This window comes from Bison bison, unplaced genomic scaffold, assembly GCF_000754665.1.
Source record: "Bison bison bison isolate TAMUID 2011002044 unplaced genomic scaffold, Bison_UMD1.0 scf7180017864471, whole genome shotgun sequence".
NCBI lineage: Eukaryota > Metazoa > Chordata > Mammalia > Artiodactyla > Bovidae > Bison > Bison bison.
In genome coordinates this window covers 25602546-25630536 of record NW_011495032.1, presented here as the reverse complement: position 1 = coordinate 25630536, position 27991 = coordinate 25602546, and the positions used below count along the sequence as shown (strand labels likewise).

At 36.4% G+C, this 27991-nt stretch overlaps 1 protein-coding gene across 8 annotated transcripts in view; it reads right to left on the bottom strand.

Annotated features, from left to right (window-relative positions):
• The window catches only part of NBEAL1 (neurobeachin-like 1), a 157066-nt gene that overhangs the window by 40092 nt on the left and 88983 nt on the right, over positions 1-27991 (bottom strand). For all 8 annotated transcript variants that reach the window (XM_010861006.1, XM_010861007.1, XM_010861003.1 and 5 more), the window contains 9 exons: positions 27591-27719; positions 21091-21396; positions 20845-20994; positions 16258-16415; positions 14042-14166; positions 10259-10385; positions 4361-4509; positions 3612-3745; positions 1159-1260 (listed from right to left, as the gene is read on the bottom strand). In XM_010861006.1, the coding sequence (XP_010859308.1) occupies positions 1159-1260; positions 3612-3745; positions 4361-4509; positions 10259-10385; positions 14042-14166; positions 16258-16415; positions 20845-20994; positions 21091-21396; positions 27591-27719 (1380 nt within the window). The remainder of the gene's footprint in view (positions 1-1158; positions 1261-3611; positions 3746-4360; positions 4510-10258; positions 10386-14041; positions 14167-16257; positions 16416-20844; positions 20995-21090; positions 21397-27590; positions 27720-27991) is intronic.

Below are 27991 nucleotides of genomic sequence, written 5' to 3'. Positions count from 1 at the left end.
TTCCTCTACTTCTTTGCATTGATCGCTGAGGAAGGCTTTCTTATCTCTTCTTGCTATTCTTTGGAACTCTGCATTCAGATGCTTACATCTTTCCTTTTCTCCTTTGCTTTTCGCTTCTCTTCTTTTCACAGCTATTCGTAAGGTCTCCCCAGACAGCCATTTTGCTGTTTTTTGCATTTCTTTTCCATGGGGATGGTCTTGATCCCTGTCTCCTGTGCAATGTCACAAACCTCATTCCACAGTTCATCAGGCACTCTATCTGCCAGATCGAGGCCCTTAAATCTATTTCTCACTTCCACTGTATAATCATAAGGGATTTGATTTAGGTCATACCTGAATAGTCTAGTGGTTTTCCCTACTTTCTTCAATTTAAGTCTGAATTTGGTAAGTTCACTTAAAGTGTGCCTTAAGCAAAAGACATGTAGAAATGGTGAGAAATGAATCTATCTATACAGAAAGTCCAATAATACTTATGTGTCAAATTGAGGAATCAGTACTTTAATGAATAAAGTCTATACCACAGAAAGCAGGGAATGTACTTTTAAATAAAGCTTATTCCATAAACAATAGGAAGGAATTGCTGATGGCTTTTGAACAAGAGCAACGTTTAAAGATTAAGATTAACACATATGTAGGAGGAAAGAGAGAGTCAGGAGGCAGAGAACCTAATTAGGAGACTACTAACAACACCAGAGAGCAAAAACAAGAGCCTTTCCTTGGCTTTTGACAGTGAAAATTCAAGAGATGTTGGGATTATATGAGGATAAAATGCGTGGAAGAATTAGTTAGTTTTGGCAGATAGAAAGACTGGAGAAACTTTCTTCTGCCTGTATTCCAAGGTGTCTCGTATTTTTTCATTTTTTCTTGTGCATGGATTTTTATTATTAAGAAAAGTCCCACATTATTTTTTTAAAAGAACATTATAATGAAAGAAGAAGTTATAAGACATGCCCATGAACTGAACAAAATGGGAGCTGGAGGACAGGGAACTCTTATGTGTGAGGGAAACAGAAAGATTCAAAGACAATTCAAAAGATCAACCTGAATGGAAGAACAGCAGTTGTATGATCAAAATAAAACAGTCAGAAAGAAGATTTACTTCTAGGCAAAAGTCTAAGATACAAAATTAACACCAAACAGTGACTTAAAATTTCCTACCTGTGTCAGTCCTGATGCTTTGAATAACTCCTGTGGTGATCTGGTTCCATAACTATTTGGAGAATGAAGTGACAACAGTCTGCTATATACTTTGTTCCTAACCTATTAAAAAAGCAGCACTTTATGCGTTAAAAATAGAATAAGAGAAAACAGGATTATGGCTTTATTAACAGATTTATTGAGATATAATTCACATACCATAAATTCACCCTTTTAAAGTATATAATTCAGTGAGGTTTTTCTCTTTTTTAAAAAAATATTCACAGAGTTGTACAACTATTCACATTATCTAACTCTGGGACATTTATGTCATCCTCAAAAGAAACTACATACTTATGAGCCATCACTCCTCAATTTCCCTCTTGTCCTCTGACAACAACTAAACTTTCTGTCACTATGGATTTGCCTAATCTGAACACTTCACTTAAACAGAAGATTACAGTTTTAACTTCTTTATTTTACTAGGCTTAACAAACTTATGACATACATTTTTTTTAGAATGCTACAGTATATTAATAGAGTAATCATCACACATTTTATCAGAAAATTAGCTCACTTCCAGTTCAAATCTAGTTCTGTCATTTACTAATCATCTGGACAAATCAATTAATTTACTGAGTCTCATTTGTGTATTCAATATAATAATTTTACCCTTTACAGTTTTGTGGATTGTTCAGGGCTATGCAAATGTAAAGAAATAAAATTAATCTTTGAACTTCAGCTTCCTCATCTATAAAAAAAAGGAATGGAATTTTCCATATCTAATCTGAAGACTGTTATGAAGATTAGGTACCACATATAAATATGGTTTATATATACAAGAGACTTCCCTGGTGGTGTAGTGGCTAAGACACCGAGCTCCCAGGGTAGGTGGCCCAGATTTAATCCCTGGTAACAGAACAAGATTCCACATGCCACAACTAAGAGTTCACATGCTGCAACTAAGATATGGTGCAGCCAAAAAAAATAAATTAAAAAAAAAAACAAAAAAAAACTACATACAACATGAGTGTGCTTAGTTTAATTACATAAAGTAACTTTCTAAAAAACACATACATTGTATTTTCCTATCGGTGAATATTTATTTTTAATAGTGAAAAATTACCCTTTTTAAAAATAGAAAAATGTTCCTCAAAATTTATAAATTTACCTGGATCTCATTTATAAATATACCTGGATCTCAAATGAATAGAAAGTTAGTTATTGACTCTGCTAATCCAGGTCCTTGGAAGAAAAATTATACTCTGCTAATCACTTGCTCCTTGGAAGAAAATTTATGACCAACCTAGACAGCATATTAAAAAGTGGAGACACTACTTTGCCAACAAGGGTTCCTCTAGTCAAAGCTATGGTTTTTCCAGTAGTCATATATGGATGTGAGAATTGGACTATAAAGAAAGCTGAGCGCCAAAGAATTGATGCTCTTGAACTATGGTGTTGGAGAAGACTGTTGAGAGTCCCTTGACAGCAAGGAGATCCAACCAGACAATCCTAAAGGAAATCGGTCCAGAATATTCATTGGAAGGACTGATGCTGAAGCTGAAACTCCAGTACTTTGGATACCTGATGTGAAGAACTGATTCATTGGAATACACCCTGATGCTGGGGAAAAATGAAGGCGGGAGGAAAAGGGGACAACAGAGGATGAGATGGTTGGATGCCATCACTGACTCAATGGACATGAGTTTGAGTAAACTCTGGAAGTTGGTGATAGACAGGGAGGCCTTGCATGCTGCAGTCCATGGAGTCGCAAAGAGTTGGACACAACTGAGCGACTGAACTGAACTGAACTGAATCCAGGTAATCTGAGAAGCAAATGCTAAGACAGAATTCAACATGGAGGATTCTATTAGGAGAGATACCAGAGAGAGAAAATGGAGAGAAAGCTAGGCAAGGTAAAAGAAAGCTATCAAACTGTGATGCAAGTCTGGCCTCAAGTATATGCCAAAGGGAAGGAAGGTTGAGAGCAAGTAACGTGCCAAAGATTACACTGCTAGTGGTGGAATGGTTTTGGATCCAGGGAACCTGAATTCAGTGGCAATCTCTTAACTGCTTATACTATTTAAGAATTTACGCTATTCATAGAAGAAGCATATGCTCCATTATTTTTTTTTTCTGATTACACATACTCCATTATTGTTGAATTCAACCCAAATTTCATAAATCCAATTATATCATATATATATATACCATAGTATCTCACAATGTGAGATCTATTTGCTGACACCCCAAATTCTACTAACTTCTTTATCTATCTATATATAAGATATCCTCCAAACACTCAAACATAAATTCCAACAAAAATTCACATGCTGCTTAGTCCCAAAGTATGTATCTTTTTTCTCTAATATTCTGACTCAGTGGAAAAGCAGAGTGTAAAGTTTCATTACAGCTTACTAGTTGGAAAATTAATTCAAGCTAACAATCTAGGAGAAAGGTAGCCTTTTACAAACCTCTTTTTTGAAATTGAGAAAGTAGTTGGATTGGTCAACATGAAAAATCTCAAGGGCTGACCTCCTTAAATTGTACCGTCGTAGGTGAATCTCTCGAACTTGAGAGTGAGGCCACTTGAAATCAAAGCCTACTCCTGAAAACAGAAAAAAATCTTGTGACTGTGGACCACATAAAGTTACATACGCTATGCAGAAAATATCTCCTTTTCCTGACAAGAATAGCATTTAGGGAAAAAGAATTCAACCTCTATATGATAAAAACCATCTGTTAAATGTATTACATGTTTAAACTATTTCTTTTAAAACTATTTTAAAATTCTATAGCTTTTTATACTTCCTTTCCATTGAAATAGAGAATAACTCTGAATATTGTATCTTAGAAGCATTTTCCCTTTTCTCTTTATGTTAGCAGCTTAGATTTAAATATCTTTTTATTTTCAGATAAAAGATTAGGTGAGACGCCTATAGGAACAAGAGTACATATAAATAAAATATTGCATTTATAACTTAAATTTATAGCAGTCCCCACTAGGCAAACCTTTAAAAAAAAACATTGATAATAAAAAGAAGCATTCTCCTCAGTACATTGTTGAATAATGAATTTAATCCCATACTGACTTTCCATTTCTCCCTTTACATGAAAGACTACAATTTTACAGGCCCATCTTATTATTTTCTTCTCATTAATGATTGATAAACTGGATACTTAACTATTGAACAACAGAAATTATTCCCCCAGAACTCCTCACCATCTTCTTTTTCAATGCTGCCATCATAGAAGTAAATGTGTTGAGTAGTGATTTCTAATCTGCCAGGAATTACATCAATTATTGTAATGAGTTCACAGTCTTCTGATAACACCAATTTTTCTTTTTGATTCTGTTCTTCTTTCTCATCACTGAAGGGAAAAAACAAATAAAAAAGATCCAACAATGTATTCTGGGTAAATGGAAAAGAACATCATATTCAAAATCAAATCTCATTTCTGTGAAATCACTATCCAAGTAAGGGTACTTGAATTTTCTACAAAAAACATTCCACTGCATATTTCACCAACCTAACAGGTAATACTGCAATCCTTAAAGCTAAGCTCAAAAAAAGCTAAGAATGTTTTCCTAAATAGTGAAATTCTAAAGTTCACAGTGATGAAATTGAGAAATAAGTAACTTAAGGCAGTACACAGTCTGTTGCTTATTTATATTCTATGAAAGAAGGAGTTTTGGCTTTTCATTTGAAAGTGAATGAGACTGACATCCACTGAATTCACTAATCATTGAAGAAAAAAAATAAAACCCCATTAAAACGCTGACCAAAAAATCTACCCAAATCAAAGAGCTCCCTAGACAACCACATCTACTCAGTTTGCTAAAAATAATCAAGGAAATATTTTAAAATCATTAAAATTATATGAACAAAAGAACCTTCTTATACCAACAAAACATATTATTGAATCTGGTCAGTTTGTAATATTAAAATAAGTTCTGAAGAAATATTTGCCATATGTTGTTTATAACCTAAACAAAGTGATACTCAGAATAAATTATAAACTTGAGACTTAGCTAATCATTCTTGGCTGAATGTGAGGCTTTACAATCATAATAAAGTCAGGACAGATGTGTAAATCACCAAATTTGAATGAATTCCCTAAACCACTTACAGATCCACTGGCAAAGAGTGGCAGTATTACTGATCAAGGAGTTTAACACAAGCACAAACTAATTACTGGCTGACCACTAAGCTATGCTGATCCAGAGGCAACCCCCAATAAGCAGAGTTTTAAAAATAAAACAGAACAAAAACCCAGTAAATACAGACATCAATGACATTCACTACAGGTAAAACAGATTCCACAGACTTAATCTACCAAAGTCATTAGACAAACAAAAATACAATAACAACAACCAAAAACAAGGGAGGAGATCAGAAACCAAAGTGGATATAATTTTTTTTTTAATGTATGGGTTTCACAAAGATTATGAGACATAACAAGAAACAGGAAACTATGGACCATGAACCTAAAAGAAGTAAAAAGAAACTATTTCAGGGAGGACCTCAGAAGTTCAACTTAGTAGACAAAGACATCAAGGCAGCTATCATAAAAATACATGAAAAGAACTAAAGAAAACTATGTTTAAAGAACCAAAGTGCATTATGGCAAAAATGTCTATTCATAGAGAGATTACAATAAAGAGATAGTAATTATACATATATTTATAAAAAGGAACTAAATAAGAAATTCTGAAATTGAAAAATATAATAACTAAATGAAAAATTCACCAGAAAGACTCAACAGCATATCTGAACTTGCAGGAGAAAGAAGCAGAGCTCTTGAAGATAGATCAAAAAGAAATTGTCCAATCTGAAGAATACAAAGAGAAAAACAATCAAGCAGAATGAAAGAACCTCAGAGGGTTCTATCATGCAAAACAACATAAGTGCAAAGGGAGACCCAGAAGGAGAGAATAGAGAAAAAGGCCAAGATATATTTGAAAAAATAATGGTAACAACTTCTCAAATATCAAAGAATTTAATCTACACATCCAAGAAGCTCAGTGAACTCCAAGGAGGACAAACACAAAGATATCCATACATGGACAGAAAATCAATGTGATAAAAGCTAAGGACAAGAAGAATAACTTTAAAGCATAACAATACAGTACATAAATTGTCAACCAAGAATTCTATAACCAGCAAAACTACCCATCAAAGAGAAAGCAACAGTGCTCAGACAACTAGAATCACATGCAAAAGAATTAATACAGATATCTACATCATTCCACATAAAAAAATTAACACAAAATGGATCAACGACCTAACATAAGAGATAAAATATAAAACTTAGGAAAAAATAGATAAAAGGAAATTCATCAAAATTAAAAATACCAACAAAAAAGTGAAAAACCCAATTTAATGGAAAGAACATTTTTGTAAATCCTATATTTAATAAAGGACTTGTTGCTAAAATATATAAAGAACACTTACAACTCAGTAACAAAAAGACAACCCAATTAAAAAGTGCAAAAAAGATCTTCATAAAGATTTCTCCAAAAAAGACATATAAATGGCCAAGAAACATATGAAAAGATGCTCAGCATCACTAGTCATTAGGGAACTGCAAATTAAAACCACTAGATACCACCTTCTGAAAGTGAAGTTGCTCAGTTGTGTCCAACTCTTTGAGACCCCATGGACTAAAGTCTGTCATGCTCCTCTGTCCATGGGATTTCCCAAGCAAGAATACTGGAGTGGGTTGCCATTTCCTTCTCCAGGGGATCTTCTTGACCCAGAGATCAAAGCCAGGTCTCCTGCATTGTAAGCAGACACTTTACCATCTGAGCCACCAGGGAAGCCCACCACCTTCTAGAATGATATAATAAATTTTACAAAAACACAGAGAGGGCTTCCCAGGTGGCTCAGTAGTAAAGAATCTGCCTGCTAATGCAGAAGATATGTGTTCAATTCCTGATCCAGGAAGATCCCACATGCTGCAGAGCATTAAGCCCATGTGCCACAACTACTGAAGCTCTCCCTCTAGAGCCCACGCTCTGCAATAAAAGAAGCCACTGCAAAGAGAAGCCTGTGCACAACTAGAAAGTAGCCCCCACACAATGCGACGAGAAAAAAGCCTGTGCAGCAACAAAGATACAGCCAAAAATAATAAATTAATTTAGACTTAAAAAAGAGAGAGAATAACAGACACTTGAATGGATTGGAGAATCTAATATGAAAATTAGAACTTTCATACATTGCTGAAATGTAAAATGGCATAGTCATTCTGAAAACTGTTTCATAATTCCTCAAAAGGTTAAACATAGAATTAGCACATGATCAGCAAATCTAAGTTTTTTTTATACTGAAAATAACTAAAAAACATAAGTTCACACAAAAATGTATACATGAATATTCAAGGCAGTATTATTCATAATCATCATAAAACTAGAGACTACAGAAATGTCCATCAACTGATGAACAGATAAACAAAAATAATATATTCATATAATGGAATACTATTTAGCCAAAAAAACTAACTAAATATTGTTAGATGCAATGACCTGGATAAATACTGGAAATATTATGGGGAAAAAAGTAAAAATTGTTAGTCGCTCAGTCATGTCGAACTCTTTGTGACCTCAGGGACTGTAGCCTGCCAGGCTCCTCTGTCCATGGGATTCTCCAGGTAAGAATACTGGAGTGGGTAGCCATTCCCTTCTCCAGGGGATCTCTCCATCCCAGTGATTGAATCCAAGTCTTCTGCATTGCAGGAAAATTCTTTACCGCCTGAGCCATTTATACCAAAAGGCAACATATTATATGAAATACATGAAATGTTGAAAACAGACAAATTCATACTGAAAGAAAGCCAATAAGCCATTGCTAGAGGATGCAGGAAGGGAAAATTGGGACCGATTACTAAAGCAGAGACATTACTTTGCCGACAAAGGTCCATCTAGTCAAGACTATTGTTTTTCTAGTGGTCATGTAGGGATGTGAGAGTTAGACTATAAAGAAAGCTGAGCGCCAAAGAATTGATGCTTTTGAACTGTGGTGTTGGAGAAGACTCTTGAGAGTCCCTTGGACTGCAAGATCAAACCAGTCAGTTGTAAAGGAAATCAGTTCTGAATATTCATTGGAAAGACTGATGCTGAAACTCCAGTACTTTGGCCACCTGATGCGAAGAGCTGACTCCTTTGAAAAGACCCTGATGCTGGGAAAGATTGAGGGTAGGAGGAGAAGAGGAGACAGAGGATGAGATGGTTGGATGGCATCACTGACTCGATGGACACGTGTTTGGGTTGATTCTGGGAGTTGGTAATGGACAGGGAGGCCTGGTGTGCTGCAGTTCATGGGGTCTCAAAGAGTTGGGCATGACTAAGCGACTGAACTGAACTGAACTGCAAAGTAGAAGATCTGCTTTTGAAGTGATGGAAATGTTCTTGGATTAGATAGTAGTGATGCTGCACAACTCTGTGAACAGACTAAAAAACCACTGAACTGTACACTTTAAAATGATAAATTTTATACTAAGTGAATCTCAATTTTCAAAAAATATATCTCAGTTTTTAAAAAAGCAGCCAAAAATGAAGACAAATTAAAAACCTCTACAGATGACAAAAGACTAAGATAATTTGTGGCTTACAGACATTCCTTATAAGAAATACTGAAGAGAGTCCTTCAGGCTTAAAGGAAATGCACCAGATGGTAATATGAATGTACACCAAGAAATAAAGTATATAGGTAGGTAATTATGCAGGCAAATATAAATGAAAACATAATTACATAGTTTTCTCTTCTCAATTTTAAGACAAGTGCATGAAACAGTAACAGCATAAGCTGTGCTGTTGGGCTTAAAATATATAAAGATTTAATATTATGGTAATAAAACAAAGGAGATATGAGAAATGAAAATGTTTTACATTTGCTTAGGGGAAGTTTTTGGGCTTCCCTGGTGGTTCAGAGGGGAAAGAATCCGCCTGCAATGTGGGAGACCTGGGTTTGATGCCTGGATTGGGAAGATCTCTTGGACGTGGGCATGGCAACCCACTTCAGTATTCTTGCCTACAGAATCCCCACAGACAGAGGAGCCTGGTGGGCTACAGTCCACAGGGTCACAGAGTTGGATACAACTGAGCAACAAAGCACAGGGGAAGTTTTTAAACTACAAATTCAAAAATTTTAAGTATATCTAAGGCTATTCAGGATATATATTTTTTTCTGGTAGAGGTCTCATAAGTTATATTTTTCAAGGAATTTGTCCATTTCATTTAAATTGTCAAATTTATTGGCATAAAGTTGTCATTTCCTTTTAATTATTTTAATGTATTTCTTTTTAATCATTTTAATATCATCATTAATCATTTTAATATCATCTTCTCCTCCTTCATTCCTGATACTGGTAATTTATGCTGTCTTTACTTCCTGCTGCTGCTAAGTCACTTCAGTCGTGTCTGACTCTGTGCGACCCTGTAGATGGCAGCCCACCAAGCTCCCCCGTCCCTGGGATTCTCCAGGCAAGAACACTGGAGTGGGTTGCCATTTCCTTCTCCAATGCATGAAAGTGAAAAGGGAAAGTGAAGTCACTCAGTTGTGTCCAACTCTTAGCGACCCCATGGACTGCAGCCTACCAGACTCCTCCATCCATGGGATTTTCCAGGCAAGAGTACTGGAGTGGGGTGCCATTGCCTTCTCCGATACTTCTTAAATAGTCTAACTAGAGGTTTATTGTTCACTTATCTGATTTTTAATGACCAGCTTTTTTTCACTTTTTCTTTTTGTTGTTTGGTTTTCTCTTTCATGGAGTTCTGCTTTTATCTTTATAATAATTTCTTCCTTTTGCTTAAGAGCTTATATTTCGTCCTGTACTTACCATCTAAACACCTCAGTGGTATCTATAAATTTGGTAATGTTTTTATTATCATTCAGCTCAAAATACTTTCTAATCTCAAGGTCCAGCTCCAAATTAACCCAGTTCTAAGAAGCCTTCAATAGTTTCAGTTGACACTGATAGACTCCTAACAGTTGATACAGTATTAACTATTGGATTCTGGAAATGTATAGTATTACAATTTCAAGCAACCATTTTCCACAATTTTACAATCCTATCTCTCAGAATAAAGTAATTTTAAATTCTCTCAAGTACTGATACATACATATTTACTCTGGATGTTATTTCCTCTTCAGGAAGATCTAATTTATCCTCCTCCATATCACTAACTTTTACTTGTTTCACCACTTCCAAAAGCAATGAATCACTGGAAGGCTGTGAATGTTGGATACCTGTTTAAACATAAAATATCTGTTAAACACAAGTAGAAAAATCATATCAGAGTCCTTCTGTAATTTCTGACTGTTAATTGTATGATTATAAGAAGGTGCTTGAAATTTTCTAGCATAAAAAAGTGATTTACTACAGAAAAGCTGTTATACATAATTTAGAGTTATCTGTCCTACCTCTTGAGAAACCTATATGCAGGTTAGGAAGTAACAGTTAGAATTGGACATGGAACAACAGACTGGTTCCAAAGAGGAAAAGGAGTACGTCAAGACTATATATTGTCACCCTGCTTATTTAACTTTTATGCAGCGTACATCATGAGAAACGCTGGGCTGGAAGAAGCACAAGCTGGAATCAAGATTGCTGGGAGAAATCTCAATAACCTCAGATATGCAGATAACACCAGCCTTATGGCAGAAAGTGAAGAGGAACTAAAATGCCTCTTGATGAAAGTGAAAGAAGAGAGTGAAAAAGTTGGCTTAAAGCTCAACATTCAGAAAACTAACATTCATGGCATCTGGTCCCACCACTTCATGGGAAATAGATGGGGAAACAGTGTCAGACTTTATTTTTCTGGGCTCCAAAATCACTGCAGATGGTGACTGCAGCCATGAAATTAAAAGACGCTTACTCCTTGGAAGAAAGTTATGACCAACCTAGATAGCATATTCAAAAGCAGAGACATTACTTTGCCAACAAAGGTCCGTCTAGTCAAGGCTATGGTTTTTCCAGTGGTCATGTACAAATGTGAGAGTTGGACTGTGAAGAAGGCTGAGGGTCGAAAAATTGATGCTTTTCAACTGTGGTGTTGGAGAAGACTCTTGAGAGTCCCTTGGACTGCAAGGAGATCCAGCCAGTCCATTCTGAAGGAGTTCAGCCCTGGGATTTCTTTGGAAGGAATGATGCTAAAGCTGAAACTCCAGTACTTTGGCCACCTCATGCGAAGAGTTGACTCATTGGAAAAGATTCGGATGCTGGGAGGGGTTGGGGGCAGGAGGAGAAGGGGACAACAAAAGATGAGATGGCTGGATGGTATCACTGACTCGATGGACGTGAGTCTGAGTCAACTCCGGGAGTTGGTGATGGACAGAGAGGCCTGGCATGCTGCGATTCATGGGGCTGCAAAGAGTCGGACACGACTGAGCAACTGAACTAAACTGAACTGATGCTGCTTAACCAATGTTTTTAAATTATTATACATATAACAAAAGGAATAAATGTTTTTAAAATGGTATTTGTTTTTAATGATGGTATTATTTATGTTTCAGAAACAGGCCAAGTAATCTCTTTAACCATATTTACTTCTAAAGTATGCCAATAAGTAAGTGTTATTCTCACTACATTAATTCAATAGAATTATCCTTACTGTGCATTTGTACTATAGAAATATTAAGAAAGAATGTGAAAAATTATTATTGACTGCAAGATAATACATAGGCCATTCTGAAGTGTTCCTTTCTGGAGTACATAGAATAGATAATTCTGATACATATATATGCCACAAATGTAATGAACTATGCGTTATGTAAGAAGGCTGGGCTAGTGCAATGGAAAGAACACGGGTTGTGAAGTGGTAAACCTAAATTCAACTTCCATTTATTAACCACATGACCCCTCTGAACCTATGTTTCTGTAACTGTGAAATGGAGATACATCACATTACACATAAAATAAATGGTAGCTATCCTTACTATACATTTACCTCTGAATTATCTGAGTGGCATAAGAGTAGTAATGAAAATATATGCATAATTTATAGATAGGACTAGAAAAAATTCATATGTTTAACTATGTATATAGGCATTTCATATTTAGAAAATAAAAACAATTCATGCTAAATAACAAAACATTATAAAGACAACAAAACTGCTCAATTTATCATGGTATCCTTGCTGACACACAAACTGAATTAACCTAATGTGCAGTTGCATTTTTCCTTTATAAATCTGCTTTGATCACTTTGATCAGATACAAGTCTAGATAATCTGATATAAACAGAATAATATCGATGAAAATATTTATAGACAAACATATGGAGTAGGTAAAACACTGAAGTAAGCTTCAGAGAACTTTAAAAGTTTTAAAGACTGATACTACTGGTTTTCTACTATTACCAATTTCACTTTGAAATGTATGATTTCTTACTTCTGTACAATTTTATTATCACCATTCTACCTTGGATAATTTTGAAAATTAAGTAAAGAGAGAAAGAGATGGAGAAAGAGAAAGGACACTGGTCTTCCTGAACTTAAAACAACTGCGACCAAGAAGAAGAAACAAAATTACATCTGTGTACATGTGTTAAGAGGGATGAAGAAGGAGAAGAAAGGGACAAGGAATTTCCTGGAGTGATAGTTCCTGACAAAAATGAAGAAAAATATAGAATACTATTCCTTAAGTGTTACTAAATTGAAGTCATTCACCAAAAGATGTTTTCTGAGTGACAAGTATAAAATTTCAAGAGGTAGAAAAGTATAATAGTCTCAGGACACAAACAGGGAAGACAAGCTTGTATGCAAGTGACCATTCCTATATAACAGATTCTCAAAGTTAGTGTTTGTACCAGGGAAAAGGCCATTATTTTACATTAAGGAAAATTACTGAGTCTCATTTATTTCAGAATGTAAGATTTGAAATGGCAGGCATGATAGCTCTCTTATTTTTATGGCACTTACTGTATGGGCCAATTTATTATAGCAATTAAAAAAAAATAAGATTAAAAAATTGGTACTCATTTTATCTATAACTTAGTCATTAAACACAAGATGCACGACTAGCTTTGGTAAAGTAACTACAATTTAGTATACACATGACTTTTAATATTTTGGGTATTTCAGAGACCCTTCTTCAAAAAGAAAAGGATTTGTCAAGTCAGATGGTTATAAAGGAAAGTCAAAGTGAAGTCGCTCAGTCATGTCGGACTCTTTGTGACCCCATGGACTACCAGGCTCCTCTGTCCATGGGATTTTCCAGGCAAGAGTACTGGAGTGGGTTGCTATTTCCTTCTCCAGGGGATCTTCCCAACCCAGGGGTCGAATCCAGGTCTCCTGCATTGCAAGCAGACACTTTACCGTCTGAGCCACCAGGCAAGTCTCATAAAGGAAGGGCTTATAAAGGAAGGGCTTCCTAAAGAATTATAGACACTCTTTAAAATCTGTTTTGATATACTGCTAGGCTACATATTTTTAAACACTTTTTTTTTTCCAGAAAAAAAGGCATTGACCCATCTAGATACTAAAATGTCTGGAGTTCTATAAGAAGAATACGTCATAAAAGAAGGACCTAAAGAGTTGCTAAGAATTTGAAATATATTTAAGATTAGCTTCAGTTTCAGAAGGCAAAAGGCTCAGGTTAAAGTACCGTATTTTACTATACCATAATGGATACAGAGACAACACATTTCACACCAACTGCTGTATGATTTTATGAGTTTATATTTTTCTTTGAAAACCTTCAAAAATCAACTGAAACTGGAAGTCATTTTAGATTTGACTAAGATTTGACAAAGGCAACATAGACAGCCATTTAAATATCAATTATAAAACATCACCCTCTCTCAAGAACAAACAATTTTCAAACAATTAATAAAAACAAGTACCAACCCCTACCACCACTCTCATTATCTGCAATAGATAATTAAACAGCCATTGAAACTCACCTAGATTATCTCTCAAAGCGCTAGCTTCTTCGTGGGTTTTGAAATTATAATTTGGCACCAATTTAAGTCTCATGCGGGAATAATTTTCTACATTAGCTAGTTTCCAGTGAATTGGATTTTGTTGCCTATGAATATTCATAAGTAAACAAATAAAATTATTTTAGTTTAAAATTACAAAAGGTCAGCTGATTGAAACAAAGTAAAAAAGTAACATGTATTTTATGTTTCTTTGGCATCATTTTATAAAAGCATTCACATTCGTATCTCATTTGACCCAAACAATCCTGAGGAAAAAAACCAATGTTAGTATGCATATCAACAGTTTATACCTAAGGAATCTAAGATAGGCTAAATTATTTGCCTAAGATGCCATGGAGTTTACAGATATCAGAAATAAGATTTGAACAGAAATCTTCAGACTTACAGCTTGATATTTTTTACTCTTTCACTGTTACAAGGAATTTCTTAACTAGCTATATATGAGTTTATTCAAAATACAGTTTTCAAAATAAAATAATAGTTTTACTACAAATAAAGATAATATAATTACAAATGTATCAAAGATCTAAATATGAGTTAAAGCTCTTAGGGGAAACATAGGAGTAAATCTTCATGACTTTGGATTTGAAAATGGTTTCTTAAATATGATATCAATAACATAAGCAACAAACGAAACAGATAAACTTGACTTAAACTTCAAGTCTTTGTGCACCAAAGACCACTTATCAGGAAAGTGAAAAGACAACCTACATATTTATAGACAATATATGCAATAAAGGCCTATTATTGGGAAAATAAAAGGAACTCTTACAATTCAACCACAAAAAATCAAACAATCCAAGTTAAAAATAGACAAAGGAAAAAAAAAATAAAGGACTTATACATTTCTCTAAAGAACATATACAGAAGGTCAACAAATATATGAAAAGATACCAATGTCATTAGTCATTAGGGAAATGCAACAAAATCATAAAATACCACGGTATAACCAATTGATAACCATAATTAAAAAAAAATTTCTTTTAAGACAAGTATCATAGTAAGGTTGCAGAGAATCTGGAACCTTCAAGCACTGCTGATAGGAATGGGGCAGCTGCTATGAAAAACTGTTATGCAATTCTTCAGTAAGTTAAATACAGAATTAACATAGCAATGCTGCCTGCAGGTATACGACCAAAAAAACTAGAAACGGGAGTTGAAGCATACACTTGGTCACAAACGTTTACAGCAATACTATTCACAACATGTGTCCAACTCTTTGCAACCCCATGGGATTATCCTGGCAAGAATATTGCAGTGGGTTGCCATTCTCTCCTCCAGGGGATCTTCCCAACCCAGGAATTGAAACTGTATCCCCAGTGGCTCCTGGCAGATTCTTTACCACTGAGCAACTGGAAAGCCCACTATTCACAACAGCCACAAAGAAAACAACCCAAATATCCATCATCCATTTCATACAATGGAGTATTATTCAGTCATAAAAAGGAAAGGAAGTACTAACACATACTACAACAAAAGGAAAACACTATGCTAAGTGAAAGAAGTGGTACAAAAGGCCACCTATTGTATCATTTCACTTATATGAAATACCCAGAATAGGTCAATCCATAGAGACAGAAAGCAGACAAGCAGTTATCAGGGATCAGGGGAAGAGTTAACAGGCAGTGACTATTACTGGTTCCAGGGTTTCTTTTTCAGGTGATGAAAAGGTTCTCAAGCTGGACAGTGCTCTCATCTCAAGCTGATTACACAACATTAGAAATGTACTTACTGTCACTAAATTATACATTTTAAAGCAGTTAAAAGAGAAAATTTTATATTGTGTATTTTACTAGAACAAAAAAGGGCTGTTAAAAATATGTGTATGTAATATAATTCAGCAAAACAAAAATGACTGATCAAGTAAAGAAATAGTAAAATATTTAAACACACAGCATCACTAACCCTAGCTCAAAGAGGTAGTGTCAGGAAGACAGAAGTAAACGGATTCAAAACAAATTCTACACTAAAGGGTAACAGTAAAGGAAACAACTCCAAGTGAAAAACATATAAACACAACGCTCTACACTTACCAAACCTATAATTCATAAAAGACAAGCAAATTAATTAAAAGCAATCTTGTAAAAATTGGATTGGAGAGGTCATTGGAGAGTTCATGAAGTTCTAGATCAGAGTTGTAAAGAAGAGGGCATTTAATGAATGACAGCTAATCCTACCTTTTTGCCCAAGGTCCCCTTTCACATGTAAGATAAAGCTTCACTGCCTTCCAGCGTCTCAGAGTGGCTAACTGCTGACTGCTAAGTTGTTTCAGCATGTTATTATACCTCAAGTTCTCCTGGCGTACTTTTCGATTAAATGGCTCCACAAAAAACTCCTGAAAGAAAGAGCAATAAATAAGAGCACCAAATCATGTATTGAGAGGCATGTTTAAATTTGAATGTCATAATTTTAGAAATCTGACTCAATAAAATCATAAAATGAAAAGAAAGAAGCTGGCAACCAACATGATTTTCTTATTCCACTAGAATCATTAATATGACTAGGTATAATACTTGTTTTTTCAATATAAGAAAATAACAAGTCAAGAATAAATATGTGAAGAACTTCAAAACTGTAAAGTGTCTCAAAATCAGATTATTTAAGACTTAGAATTATTAACTGTATCCCATCAAGTAAAATGATTTTCTTTGGGGATCTTTTGATTTATAAGGCATCTGGAATCTGACTCAAGTCAAATAAAGTAAGAGGACCACATTCCACACTGATGGCCTGAAAGGCAGTGCTGAAGACAAAAGACACCTATAGGAGTAAATCTCTCACAATGAAAAATTCCATCATTCAGGAGTGCTTCTCTTAGAATAGCATCCTCTCTAGCAAATGAATTCACATACCTATTCCAGTTTTCAGGATAAAATAAGATTCTGGTAATAAATTCTACCAAGATATAACTCTAAACCCGGAAATTACAATTCTAAAGTTTTCAGGAAGACAAGAGGTAAGCCTGGTTTAGGACTTCCCAGGTGGCAGAGTGGTAAAGAATCTGCCTGCCAATACAGGAGACATGGGTTTGATCCCTGGGTGCGGAAGATCTCCTGGAGGAAGAAATAGCAACCCATTCCGGTATTCTTGCCTGGAAAATGCTATGGAGAGGAGCCTGGCATTCCATGGGGTTGGTTGAAAAGAGTCAGACACAACTGACCGACTGGGCATGGAAGCCTGGTTTACCTACCTCACACTGACATTGATTAAGAAATATTAGGAACTAAAACACTATTCAACTTGTTTCAAACAAATCAACAGTGAATTACATTAAAACGAATGGTTAAAGAAATGGATTTAAAAGACATCTTTTATTTATTTTTTTTGGTTAATGCTACGCAACTTGGGGTATTTTAGTTTCCATGTGGGATCAAGCCTGAGCCTATGCAGTGGAAGCACAGAGCCTAAACCACTGGACCATCAAGGAAGTCCCTACCAGCATCTTTTAAAGAGATAATACTGTACTGTATGGTTGAGAATACAAGCTTTGGAGCTAGACCTCAGTACAAATCTTACCTACTTAATTCTCTGAGGCTCAGTATCATTGCCTGTAAGTTGAGGTTGACAATAATTGTCATGTGTTTAATATAGTGCTAGAAAAGTAGCACGGAGAAGGCAATGGCACCCCACTCCAGTACTCTTGCCTGGAAAATCCCATGGATGGAGGAGCCTGGTAGGCTGCAGTCCATGGGGTTGCGAAGAGTCGGACACGACTGAGTGACTTCACTTTCCACTTTCCTGCATTGGAGAAGGAAATGGCAACCCACTCCAGTGTTCTTGCCTGGAGAATCCCAGGGACAGGGGAGCCTGGTGGGCTGCTGTCTACGGGGTGGCAGAGTTGGACACGACTGAAGCGACTTAGCAGCAGCAGCAGCAGAAGAAGAAAAGTAGCAAGCTTTCAATAAATTACTTATTATTATAATTATTACTGTAATTACTGCTAGATTTATAGGATATCAATGATTTGGGATACAGTGTTACCAAATATTTAAAACAGATCATTGCTGTGACAACTGAAGAAGTCATGAGAATTCCATGATAATTAAACATCAGTTTCACAGCTTTGCAATTTGAGCACATGAGGATATTTGGGCACATAAATTAGGTTTTTCTAGAAGCAAAGGGTGAAATTACAGAGAAAAGAATGGTTGGAATAATAACTGGTAGAACTTCTATGAGGGAAATATAATAATAATTATTATCATAATTGCTGCTGCTGCTACTGCTGCTAAGTCGCTTCAGTCGTGTCTGACTCTGTGCGACCCCATAGACGGCAGCCCACTAAGCTCCTCTGTCCCTGGGATTCTCCAGGCAAGAATACTGGAGTGGGTTGCCATTTCCTTCTCCAATGCATGAAAGTGAAAAGTGAAAGTGAAGTTGCTCAGTCGTGCCTGACTCCTAGCGACCTCATGGACTACAGCCTACTAGACTCCTCCGTCCATGGGATTTCCCAGGCAAGAGTACTGGAGTGGGGTGCCATTGCCTTCTCTGATCATAATTGCTATGCACCAGTAATTCCACTTATTCTAGGGAAGTCATTCTGGATAAACACAAAAATATGACTAGAGAGATGATCAGTAATAGCCATAATAAAGAAAAAATTCGTAAATTAGGAAATTTCTAAAACCAGGAAATAAGTTTAAAATTTCTAATATATAACATTACAGAATATTAGCCATTTAATGGCATGGGAAAATACTCATGACACATTTTAAGTTAAAGTAGTAGCAAATGAAACTATCATTTCACTTAAACCAAATATATACATAAAAACACAGGAAAGATAACACAGCAAAATGTTAGTAGTAGTGGATTAAAAATGTTTCTTTTTATGCTTAAGTTATGAAATAAAGCTTTATTTTTATTTGATCTTCTTTGTTTCATCTGTGTTTTTCAGTTTTTAGCATATATATTCTGTACATATTTTGTTAGACTGGTATCTAACTACCTTATTCTTTTTAGTCTTACTGTAAATAGTATTTTTTTTTAAATTTCAGTTTCCAATTGCTCATTGCTACTGTATAGAAATATGATTAAATTTTGTATATTGATCACAGACAATCATGCGATCCGTAAATAGTTTTATTTCTTCTTTCCCAATATGTCTTTTATTTCTTTTTCTATTCTTACTGAATTTGCTACTTCTCACAGTACAATACAAAGAAGCATGGAAGTGAACATTTCACCCTTAATGGGCAAAACACTCAGTTCTTCATCATTAAATATGAAGCTAGTTGTAGGATTTTTGTAGAGATTTGGGTCTTCCCTTCTATTCCTAGTTTGCTAAAACCTGATCATAAATGGATGATGAATTCTGCCAAATGTTGCATCTACGGATATGATCATGTGCCTTTTTTTGATAAGTTTATTAATATGACTGATTATCAAATGATTATCAAATGTTGAAATCAGCCTTGCATTTATAAGATAAACTATCCCAGTTGTGATGTTATTTTATTATACATTGCTAGATTTGGTTTATATCTATGTTTCAAAAGGGATACTGTCTTCCGTTGTCTTATACTGTTTTTGTATGGTTTCAATGTGAGAGTAATATTGCCGTTATATAATGAGGTGGGAAGTTATGCCACTTTTCTATTTTCTAAACAGACTCTGAAGAACTGGTCTAATTTCTCTATTAAATATTTGGTAAAATTTGCCAGTGAAACCATCTGGGTCTAGAGTTTTCTGTTTTGGAAGATGAAGTGAAGTGAAAGTTGCTCAGTCGTGTCCAGCTCTTTGCGACTTCATGGACTATACAGACCATGGAATTCTCCGGGCCAGAATACTGGAGTGGATAGCCATTCCCTTCTCCAGGGGATCTTCCCAACCCAGGGATCAAACCCAGGTCTCCTGCATTGCTGGCGGATTCTTTACCAGATGAGCCACAAGGGAAGCTATTTAACTATAAATTCAATTTCTTTAAGAGATAGAGGACTATCCAGGTTATCTACTTATTATTGAATTATTTTTGGAAATTTGTATTTGTGAAAAAACTGATCAATTAAATTTAAAGCATCTTATTTATGCGCACAGATTGGCTGCAATAATCCAATTAGCATGTTGATGTCGGTGAGGTCAGTGGTGATTAATTTCTGGTAGGAGTACTGTTTCCCCTTTCTTCCCCCCTCAATTTGGCTACAAGTCTATCAATTTTACTGATATTTTAAAGAAGCAGATTTTGGTTTCATTGGCTTTCTCTATTGCTTTTCTGATTTCATTTTCATTACTTTATGCTCTTTAATAATTTCTTATTTAAAAACTAATGTAGGGAATTCCTTGCTGGTCCACGGGTTAGGACTCGGTGCTTTCACTGTGATGGCGGGGATTAAGTCCCTGGTGGGGCAACTGAGATCCTACAAGAGGTGCAGCACAGGCGAAAAAAAAATAACAGTAGATTACCTTACTTTTTCAAGTTTCTTAGGATGGAATGAACCTATTAATTTGAGGTCTTTCTCCTTTTTTAGTATAAGTACTTTGTGTTATAAATTACCCTCTAAGCACTGGTATATACTCAGCCTCCTTAGAGATACCTTATCAGCTTAATAGACATTTTACATAATCACTGTGCTTAGAACATTTTGATATTAATTTTTAAATTGCTACTTTTCAGTTTTTTCTTCTAATTCTGAAATAATTTTCTCACAAACAGTAAGAAATACTGTTTGTTTTCAAAGTTCAGGCTTGTTATTACTCTCATTTGAACATTAACTGCTTGAAATCAACATAAAAAACCAAATATTAAAACACCTAATAATTTTTACCTGAAACTTGAGCTTGCTTTCTCCCCCGTCCCGGTCTCGCTTATGCATATTCACCATTAAGGCTTCATAACAATCCTTCCAATAAAGTGCCATGCTCTCATGACTATCATAAAACGTATGGGTTTCATATTTCTTCATATAAGGTACAATCTTATAAAAAATATATATACACAAAATTTACTATATGCTTCCATAAAAATGATACTTTAGTAGACAAAAACCTCACTCAATAAAGAGAAAACTTACATATTTTTCAATGTAAACTTGCCATTCATTTGAACTGCAATATTCTTGAAAATCTTCAAAAAATGAAGCGCTACCATTAGTCAAAGGTAAAGAAGGCAGATGCAAGTTCATGAAGAGAAGTTCATAAATTTTAGAAACTAGGGTACGGACAAGGGGAATCAGAAATGAATATATTTCAGTCTGTTCCTTGATTGACTGACTTAGAACATGTTCCAGCTTCCCTAAAATGTAACATGCTTCATCCTGATTTTCAATCACTTTGGTCTGAAGAAGGGTGTTTAGTTTAGCAGATGCCATTGCACAAACCTGGAGGAAAACAGTAAAATAAAGCAGATATTTAGTGATAGCAAAGTTCTTTGGCTCTTCTTGAAAGTTGTTTTTTAAAACAAATTATAAAAGTAATCCATGGAATACACAGAAAAGTTAAAAGTTGACAATTAATCACCCCAACATCCACTCTACTCCTTCTTATAGTTTGTAAGAAGTGGGGGATGATTCCATCTCTAGTTCCAACTTAGGCCCTAAAAGATATAAGCCAAACAGAATATCCAACCCCTTGCTACAGTGACTGATTCAGGTAACTCATCTCTCAGTCAACTCATGTCATTTTATTTGTCACAAAGATTCATTCAGGTCAGGTATAGCTTTATTAGTGCAATGACAGAACTTTTATACAGTAACTGTAAAGAACGGTGAAAGGACTTGGATACTACCTCACCTTCAAGCTAACAAGTTAGTTTACCACAGTTTCACAGACGCAGGCAGAAGAATGAGACTCCTGGAACAGAAACAATGATCTACAGCATTAGCAATAACCAGAATATCAGGCAGAGAAGGCAATGGCATCCCACTCCAGTACTCTTGCCTGGAGAATCCCGTGGATGGAGGAGCCTGGTAGGCTACAGTCCATGGGGTCGTGAAGAGTAGGACACAACTGAGCGACTTCATTTTCACTTTTCACTTTCACGCACTGGAGAAGGAAATGACGACCCACTCCAGTGTTCTTGCCTGGAGAATCCCTGGGATAGAGGAGCCTGATGGGCTGCCATCTATGGGGTTGCACAGAGTCGGACATGACTGATACAACTTAGCAGCACCAGCAGCAGCAGAATATCAGGATTTGCCCTGTTTCCCAAACTAATTCCATGGTGAGAAATGATTAGGAAATGATGCCTGCACATGCAACAGCTGCATTATAAGAGAGGAGCCCCAAGCAAAGGGAATCCAAATCTTCTACCCTGGGTAGTAAAAGGTGCCTGAACATTGCCGTGGAGGGAGATACTATCTTTATCACACTGGACAGTAAAAAAGACCTGCCTTTTAGTCTGGAGGGAGATATGATCTCTGTCTTCTCAAGCTGTTTACTATACATGCATCGTCAAAAAGACAGTTTATCACAAAGGCATCCACTGTCTGTATTCACAAGAGATCCATGAAGAAATGTCTACCAACTAGGACTATAGGAAGAACCACTCTCTTTCTCTGAATATAGACAAGCAAGCATGCAGCCTTAGCTTCTGCTGGCAGCCGTTCTGTGATGGTAACGGCAGCCAGTTTAAGACAAGCTGGCACAGGATGGAAAGCAATGCTACAAGAACAGCAAAAAAATGCAACCGGAGCCTTGACTGAATCATGCCTTGAACTCATCTTAACAATGGAATTTTCAACTACATGAATCTTCATCTTGTATTGACATTTCTGTTATTTGGAATTACAAGCATTCTTACAGATAAAGAACAGTACATAGGATACCAAGTTAAGGTCCCAAAGAAAATACACATTTAGGACACATGCATGCATGCTCAGTCTCTAAGCTGTGTCCACCTCTTTGCAACCCCATGGACTGTAGCCCACCAGGCTCCTCTCTTCATGGGATTTTCCAGGCAAGGATATTGGAGTGGGTTGCCATTTCCTTCTCCACAAGATCTTCCCAACCCAGGGATCAAATCTCACACTCTTGGATCTGCTACATTGGTAGCCAGATTCTTTACCAATGAGCCACCTGGGAAGAAGAGTCCCCAAGGTAAATACACATTTAGGGCACAAACTCACACAAAGTAATACTCTATATTACTCTTAAGCTCTGGCCTCAAACTTCATTGCAGAAAGGTAAATTAGGTCACAAAGGGGCCTCCTTTCATTGAGACTAGAGAAAGATATAGGTCTTAAAACCATAACAAGACAGATGATAAAAAAAAAAAAAGGCGCCTCCTTTTCCCTTTACCTATATCCCAATCTTGGATCAAAATACTTTCAAAATAAAGAAAAGCAAGAGGGAAAAAAAGGAAGTATTAGAAACCAACATGACTTCAAGAATTAAGCGTGCCAAAAACTCATCTGAGTTGTATGCACAGGTCTTCGAAAGCCAAGGCAACAATAAGGGATCTCAAGCAGTCTTCCCGTAAAAGAAGACTTATAGAAGCAAACAGCATTTGAGGAAATAACCTCTAAGATGGTTCAAATTTTAACTTTTCTACTTTTAACTTAAGCTTCTACTTGTGAAGCATCTCTACCCTCCTCAGGTTTCCCCCAAACCCCTTCACTTTACTCTTTGAATCTGACTAAAGCAGTAAACCCGATAGAAGGCAACAAATGTGAGACAAAAGGTCATAAAATCTCATTTTCCAGGAAACACCAATGCTAATATTCTAGACTTATTTGCTACATGTTTTTAAAAACACTGTTTACATAAAAAGTTCAATATTCAGTGCTCTACTTTTAACTAGTGTCACAGTATTACATAACTATAAGTTTATATGTTTATTTAAAGTGGACTCTGTGGGAGAGGGAGAAAGTGGGGAGATTTGGGAGAATGGCATTGAAACATGTATAATATCATGTATGAAACGAGTTACCAGTCCAGGTTCGATGCACGATACTGGATGCTTGGGGCTGGTGCACTGGGACGACCCAGAGGGAGGGTATGGGGAGGGAGGAGGGAGGTGGGTTCAGGATGGGGAACACAGGTATACCTGTGGCGGATTCATTTCGATATTTGGCAAAACTAATACAATATTGTAAAGTTTAAAAAAAAAAAAAGTATAAAGACACTTTTAGTGAATACAATGATTTACATACCACTGCCCAACCCCCCACACACATAGATATGGTCCCCCTGCCCTCACATTATAAAGAGTACTATATTATGGTTACCTGAGAAATGACAGAAACACCAATGCCCTAGTTCCTTGCTTAATTATTGAGTGGCGCCCCACACAAAGCACACAAAGGAATTTTTAGAAAGCTCCTCTAGGTGACTTCACGTGCAGCTAGTGAAGAGAACCATTAGATGAGCTAAGACCACTGAGGGAGAAGAAACCCAGACAAAATGGTGACCATATGCAGCATCTAAAGAAATGAACAGCTACTTGGTCCTGCTTTAAAGACATGCTGGGAAATTTTGGCATTTATGTGAAATCTCCTGATAATTAAATGCTGGGAACTAAATAATATAAATGAGCCAAATAAAACAAATTTGCTGGCCAGGTTCATTTTGCAGGCAATTCTGCTTAAACCCCTATGAGGGAAGGGGTTCCTTTCCCAATCTTTTAACATACATGACCTGATTTCAGGGAAATCAGCTTTTAGCCTGAGAGAGTGAAATTAAACAAGCAGCTAGAGAGAAATGTTCTAGATCACTAACCACTGGTTGATAGAATCAAGTCTAAGCTGTAGGTGCTACAACTCTTCATTTCTTTAATAGGTATTTATTTAATATGACTCCCATAGAGTCCTACTATGGGACAGGCAATGGATATTTAATGGTGAACATATTATAACACACATGTTATTTCTCCTTGGATATCTCACCAAGGAGAAAAACACTGAGGGTGATTATCACTGGGAAAAAACAGAGTCCTAACATCTAAAACAATTAGCTACCCAGTATGCTGGCTCCAAGGGCTTTAACAGCCAGCAGGCTCATTTCCGAGGTCAGGGGCAGCAGCCGAGAGCGCCAGGCTGCGAAGGCGCAGGAGTGGCAGAGAGGAGCTTACCCACGCCCAAGGTCAGGGGCAGAAGCCGAGAGGAGCAACCCCACGTCCAAGGAGTGGTGGCTGCACAGGCGCAGGAGGGCTGAGAGGAGCTACTCCACGTTCAAGGTCAGCAGGGGCGGCCGTGAGGAGATACCCCTCGTCCAAGGTAAGGGCAGCGGCTGCGCTTTGCTGGAGCAGCCGTGAAGAGATAACCCACGTCCAAGGTAAGAGAAACCCAGGTAAGACAGTAGGTGTTGCAAGAGGGCATCAGAGGGCAGACACTGAAACTGAGAGGGTAACAGGCAGGAAGGACAGGGGTCTCCAAACGGAAGAAATAGCCTGCAAGTGTCACAACGTTTTTATCTCTCTTATGCGACAGGAGGAAACAAACTAGCGATAGCACAAGCTGGAATCAAGATTGCCGGGAGAAATATCAATAAGCTCAGATATGCAGATGACACCACCCTTATGGCAGAAAGTGAAAAGGAACTAAAAAGCCTCTTGATGAAAGTGAAAGAGGAGAGTGAAAAAGTTGGCTTAAAAGCTCAATATTCAGAAAACGAACATCATGGCATCTGGTCCCATCACTTCATGGGAAATAGATGGGGAAACAGTGGAAACAGTGTCAGACTTTATTTTTTTGGGCTCCAAAATCACTGCAGATGGTGACTGCAGCCATGAAATTAAAAGATGCTTACTCCTTGGAAGGAAAGTTTTGACCAACCTAGATAGCATATTGAAAAGCAGAGACATTACTTTGCCCACAAAGGTCCGTCTTGTCAAGGCTATGGTTTTTCAGTGGTCATGTATGGATGTGAGAGCTGGACTGTGAAGAAAGCTGAGTGCTGAAGAATTGATGCTTTTGAACTGTGGTGTTGGAGAAGATTCTTGAGAGTCCCTTGGACAGCAAGGAGATTCAACCAGTCCATCCAGTGAAATCAGTCCTGAATGTTCATTGGAAGGACTGATGCTGAAGCGGAAACTCCAATCCTTTGGCCACCTGATATGAAGAAGTGACTCACTGGAAAAGACCCTGATGCTGGGCAAGATTGAGGGCAGGAGGAGAAGGGGACAACAGAGGATGAGATGATTGGATGGCATCACCAATTTGATGGACATGAGTTTGAGCAAGCTCCAAGAGTTGGTGATGGACAGGGAAGCCTGGTGTGCTGCAGGCAGTTCATGGGGTCACAAAGAGCCGGACACAGCTAAGTGAATGTACTGAACTGAACTGAAATAGCCATGGAACACATGTCATGACTAATTCAACCCAGGTAATCACAAACAACCAAGTAAACGGAAAGATGACAGACTAAAATCTGCATGGAACTTCTCTAACCTTTAACATTTTAATTTAAAACAGAAACAATAAATATTCTGTGTGTCCATCTTTGACTTACCTTCATTACAGAAACGTAGCACAAAGCTAACACTTAGTCTTCACTAAGTGCTTAATAAATGAAAAAAATGAAAAAATGTAAAACTGAAGTCGTGTGTTAGTATAGAAAAAGATTTTGACAGGAGCAATTTAAAAAATAATTTTCTCAAAAATGCAAGCCCTAATTGAAAAAGACACAATTGAAATAGCCAGAATATGGAAGCAACCTAGATGTCCATTGACAAATGAATGGATAAAGAAGCTGTGGTATATATGCACAACGGAATATTCAGCCATAAAAAGGAATGCATTTGAGTCAGTTCTGATGAGGTGGATGAACCTAGAACCTATTACACAGAGTGAAGTAAGTCAGAAAGAGAAAGATAAATATCATATTCTAACCCACATATACACAATCTCAAAAAACGGTCCAGAAAAATTTATTTACAGGGCAACAGTGGAGAAACAGATATAGAGAATAGACTTATGGACATGGGGAGAGGGGAGGAGAGGGTGAGATGTATGGAAAGAGTAACACGGAAATTTACATTACCGTATGTAAAATAGATAGCCAACGGGAATTTACTGTATGGTTCAGGAAATTCAAACAGGGGCTCTGTATCAACCTAGACGGGTGGGATAGGGAGGGAGGTGGGAGGGAGATTCAAAAGGGAGGGGATATATGTATACCTATGGCTGATTCATGTTGAGGGTTGACAGAAAACAACAAAATTCTGTAAACCAATTATCCTTCAATAAAAAAAAGAAAAACAAAACAAAACAAATCAAAACAAACAAAAAAAATGCAAGCTCTAAACTGCACATGTACAAAAAGTCTATGCAGGCTATACTGTATTTAAATCTACCTAAATACAGATGATGTGAGTAACGCCCTCTAATATAAGCTATGTATTAATGCTCTAAAAGAAAACCATAAATTATACAGAGTCACAAACATCAGAGAAAAAATAACTGACCAGCTGCCTCTCAAGCTTGTTTCTAATCCTACAAAATGGAAAGCAGAGTTAAATCATGGTATTTTTGAAACTAAAAAGTTAAAGTGCTGAAAACATAATTGCCATTAAGTTATTATACAAATTCATATGTTGCATGTAAGTATATAAAATAATGTAAAAGAAGCGACAAACCTGCAAATTACCCTTTCCAATGAAGCCAAGCAGCAATTGGATTTGAATCTGAGAGAGTTTCACCCCTACTGGACTTTCAGAATACCAAACTGACAGACTGTCGAAGAGCAGCATTAAATCCTCTAAAAGCTAACACAAAGGAAAAATTGAGAAATAAAATTATTCCCATTTTTAAATCTATCTATGATGAGCTTCCCCCAAAAGTAATACAAATCATAAATATTTCAAGGCTGATTCAATATTCAGCTGGTAAAAAACAAAAGAATTATCCTAGCAATAGTTAAAATCTGTAACTATGTTTATCCATTATTTATTGCATCTGATTAAATATTAATGCTGAGTGAGGATATAAAATTTCTTTCTTTGAATAAAGTCTCTCACTACCAAAAAAAAATGATTTC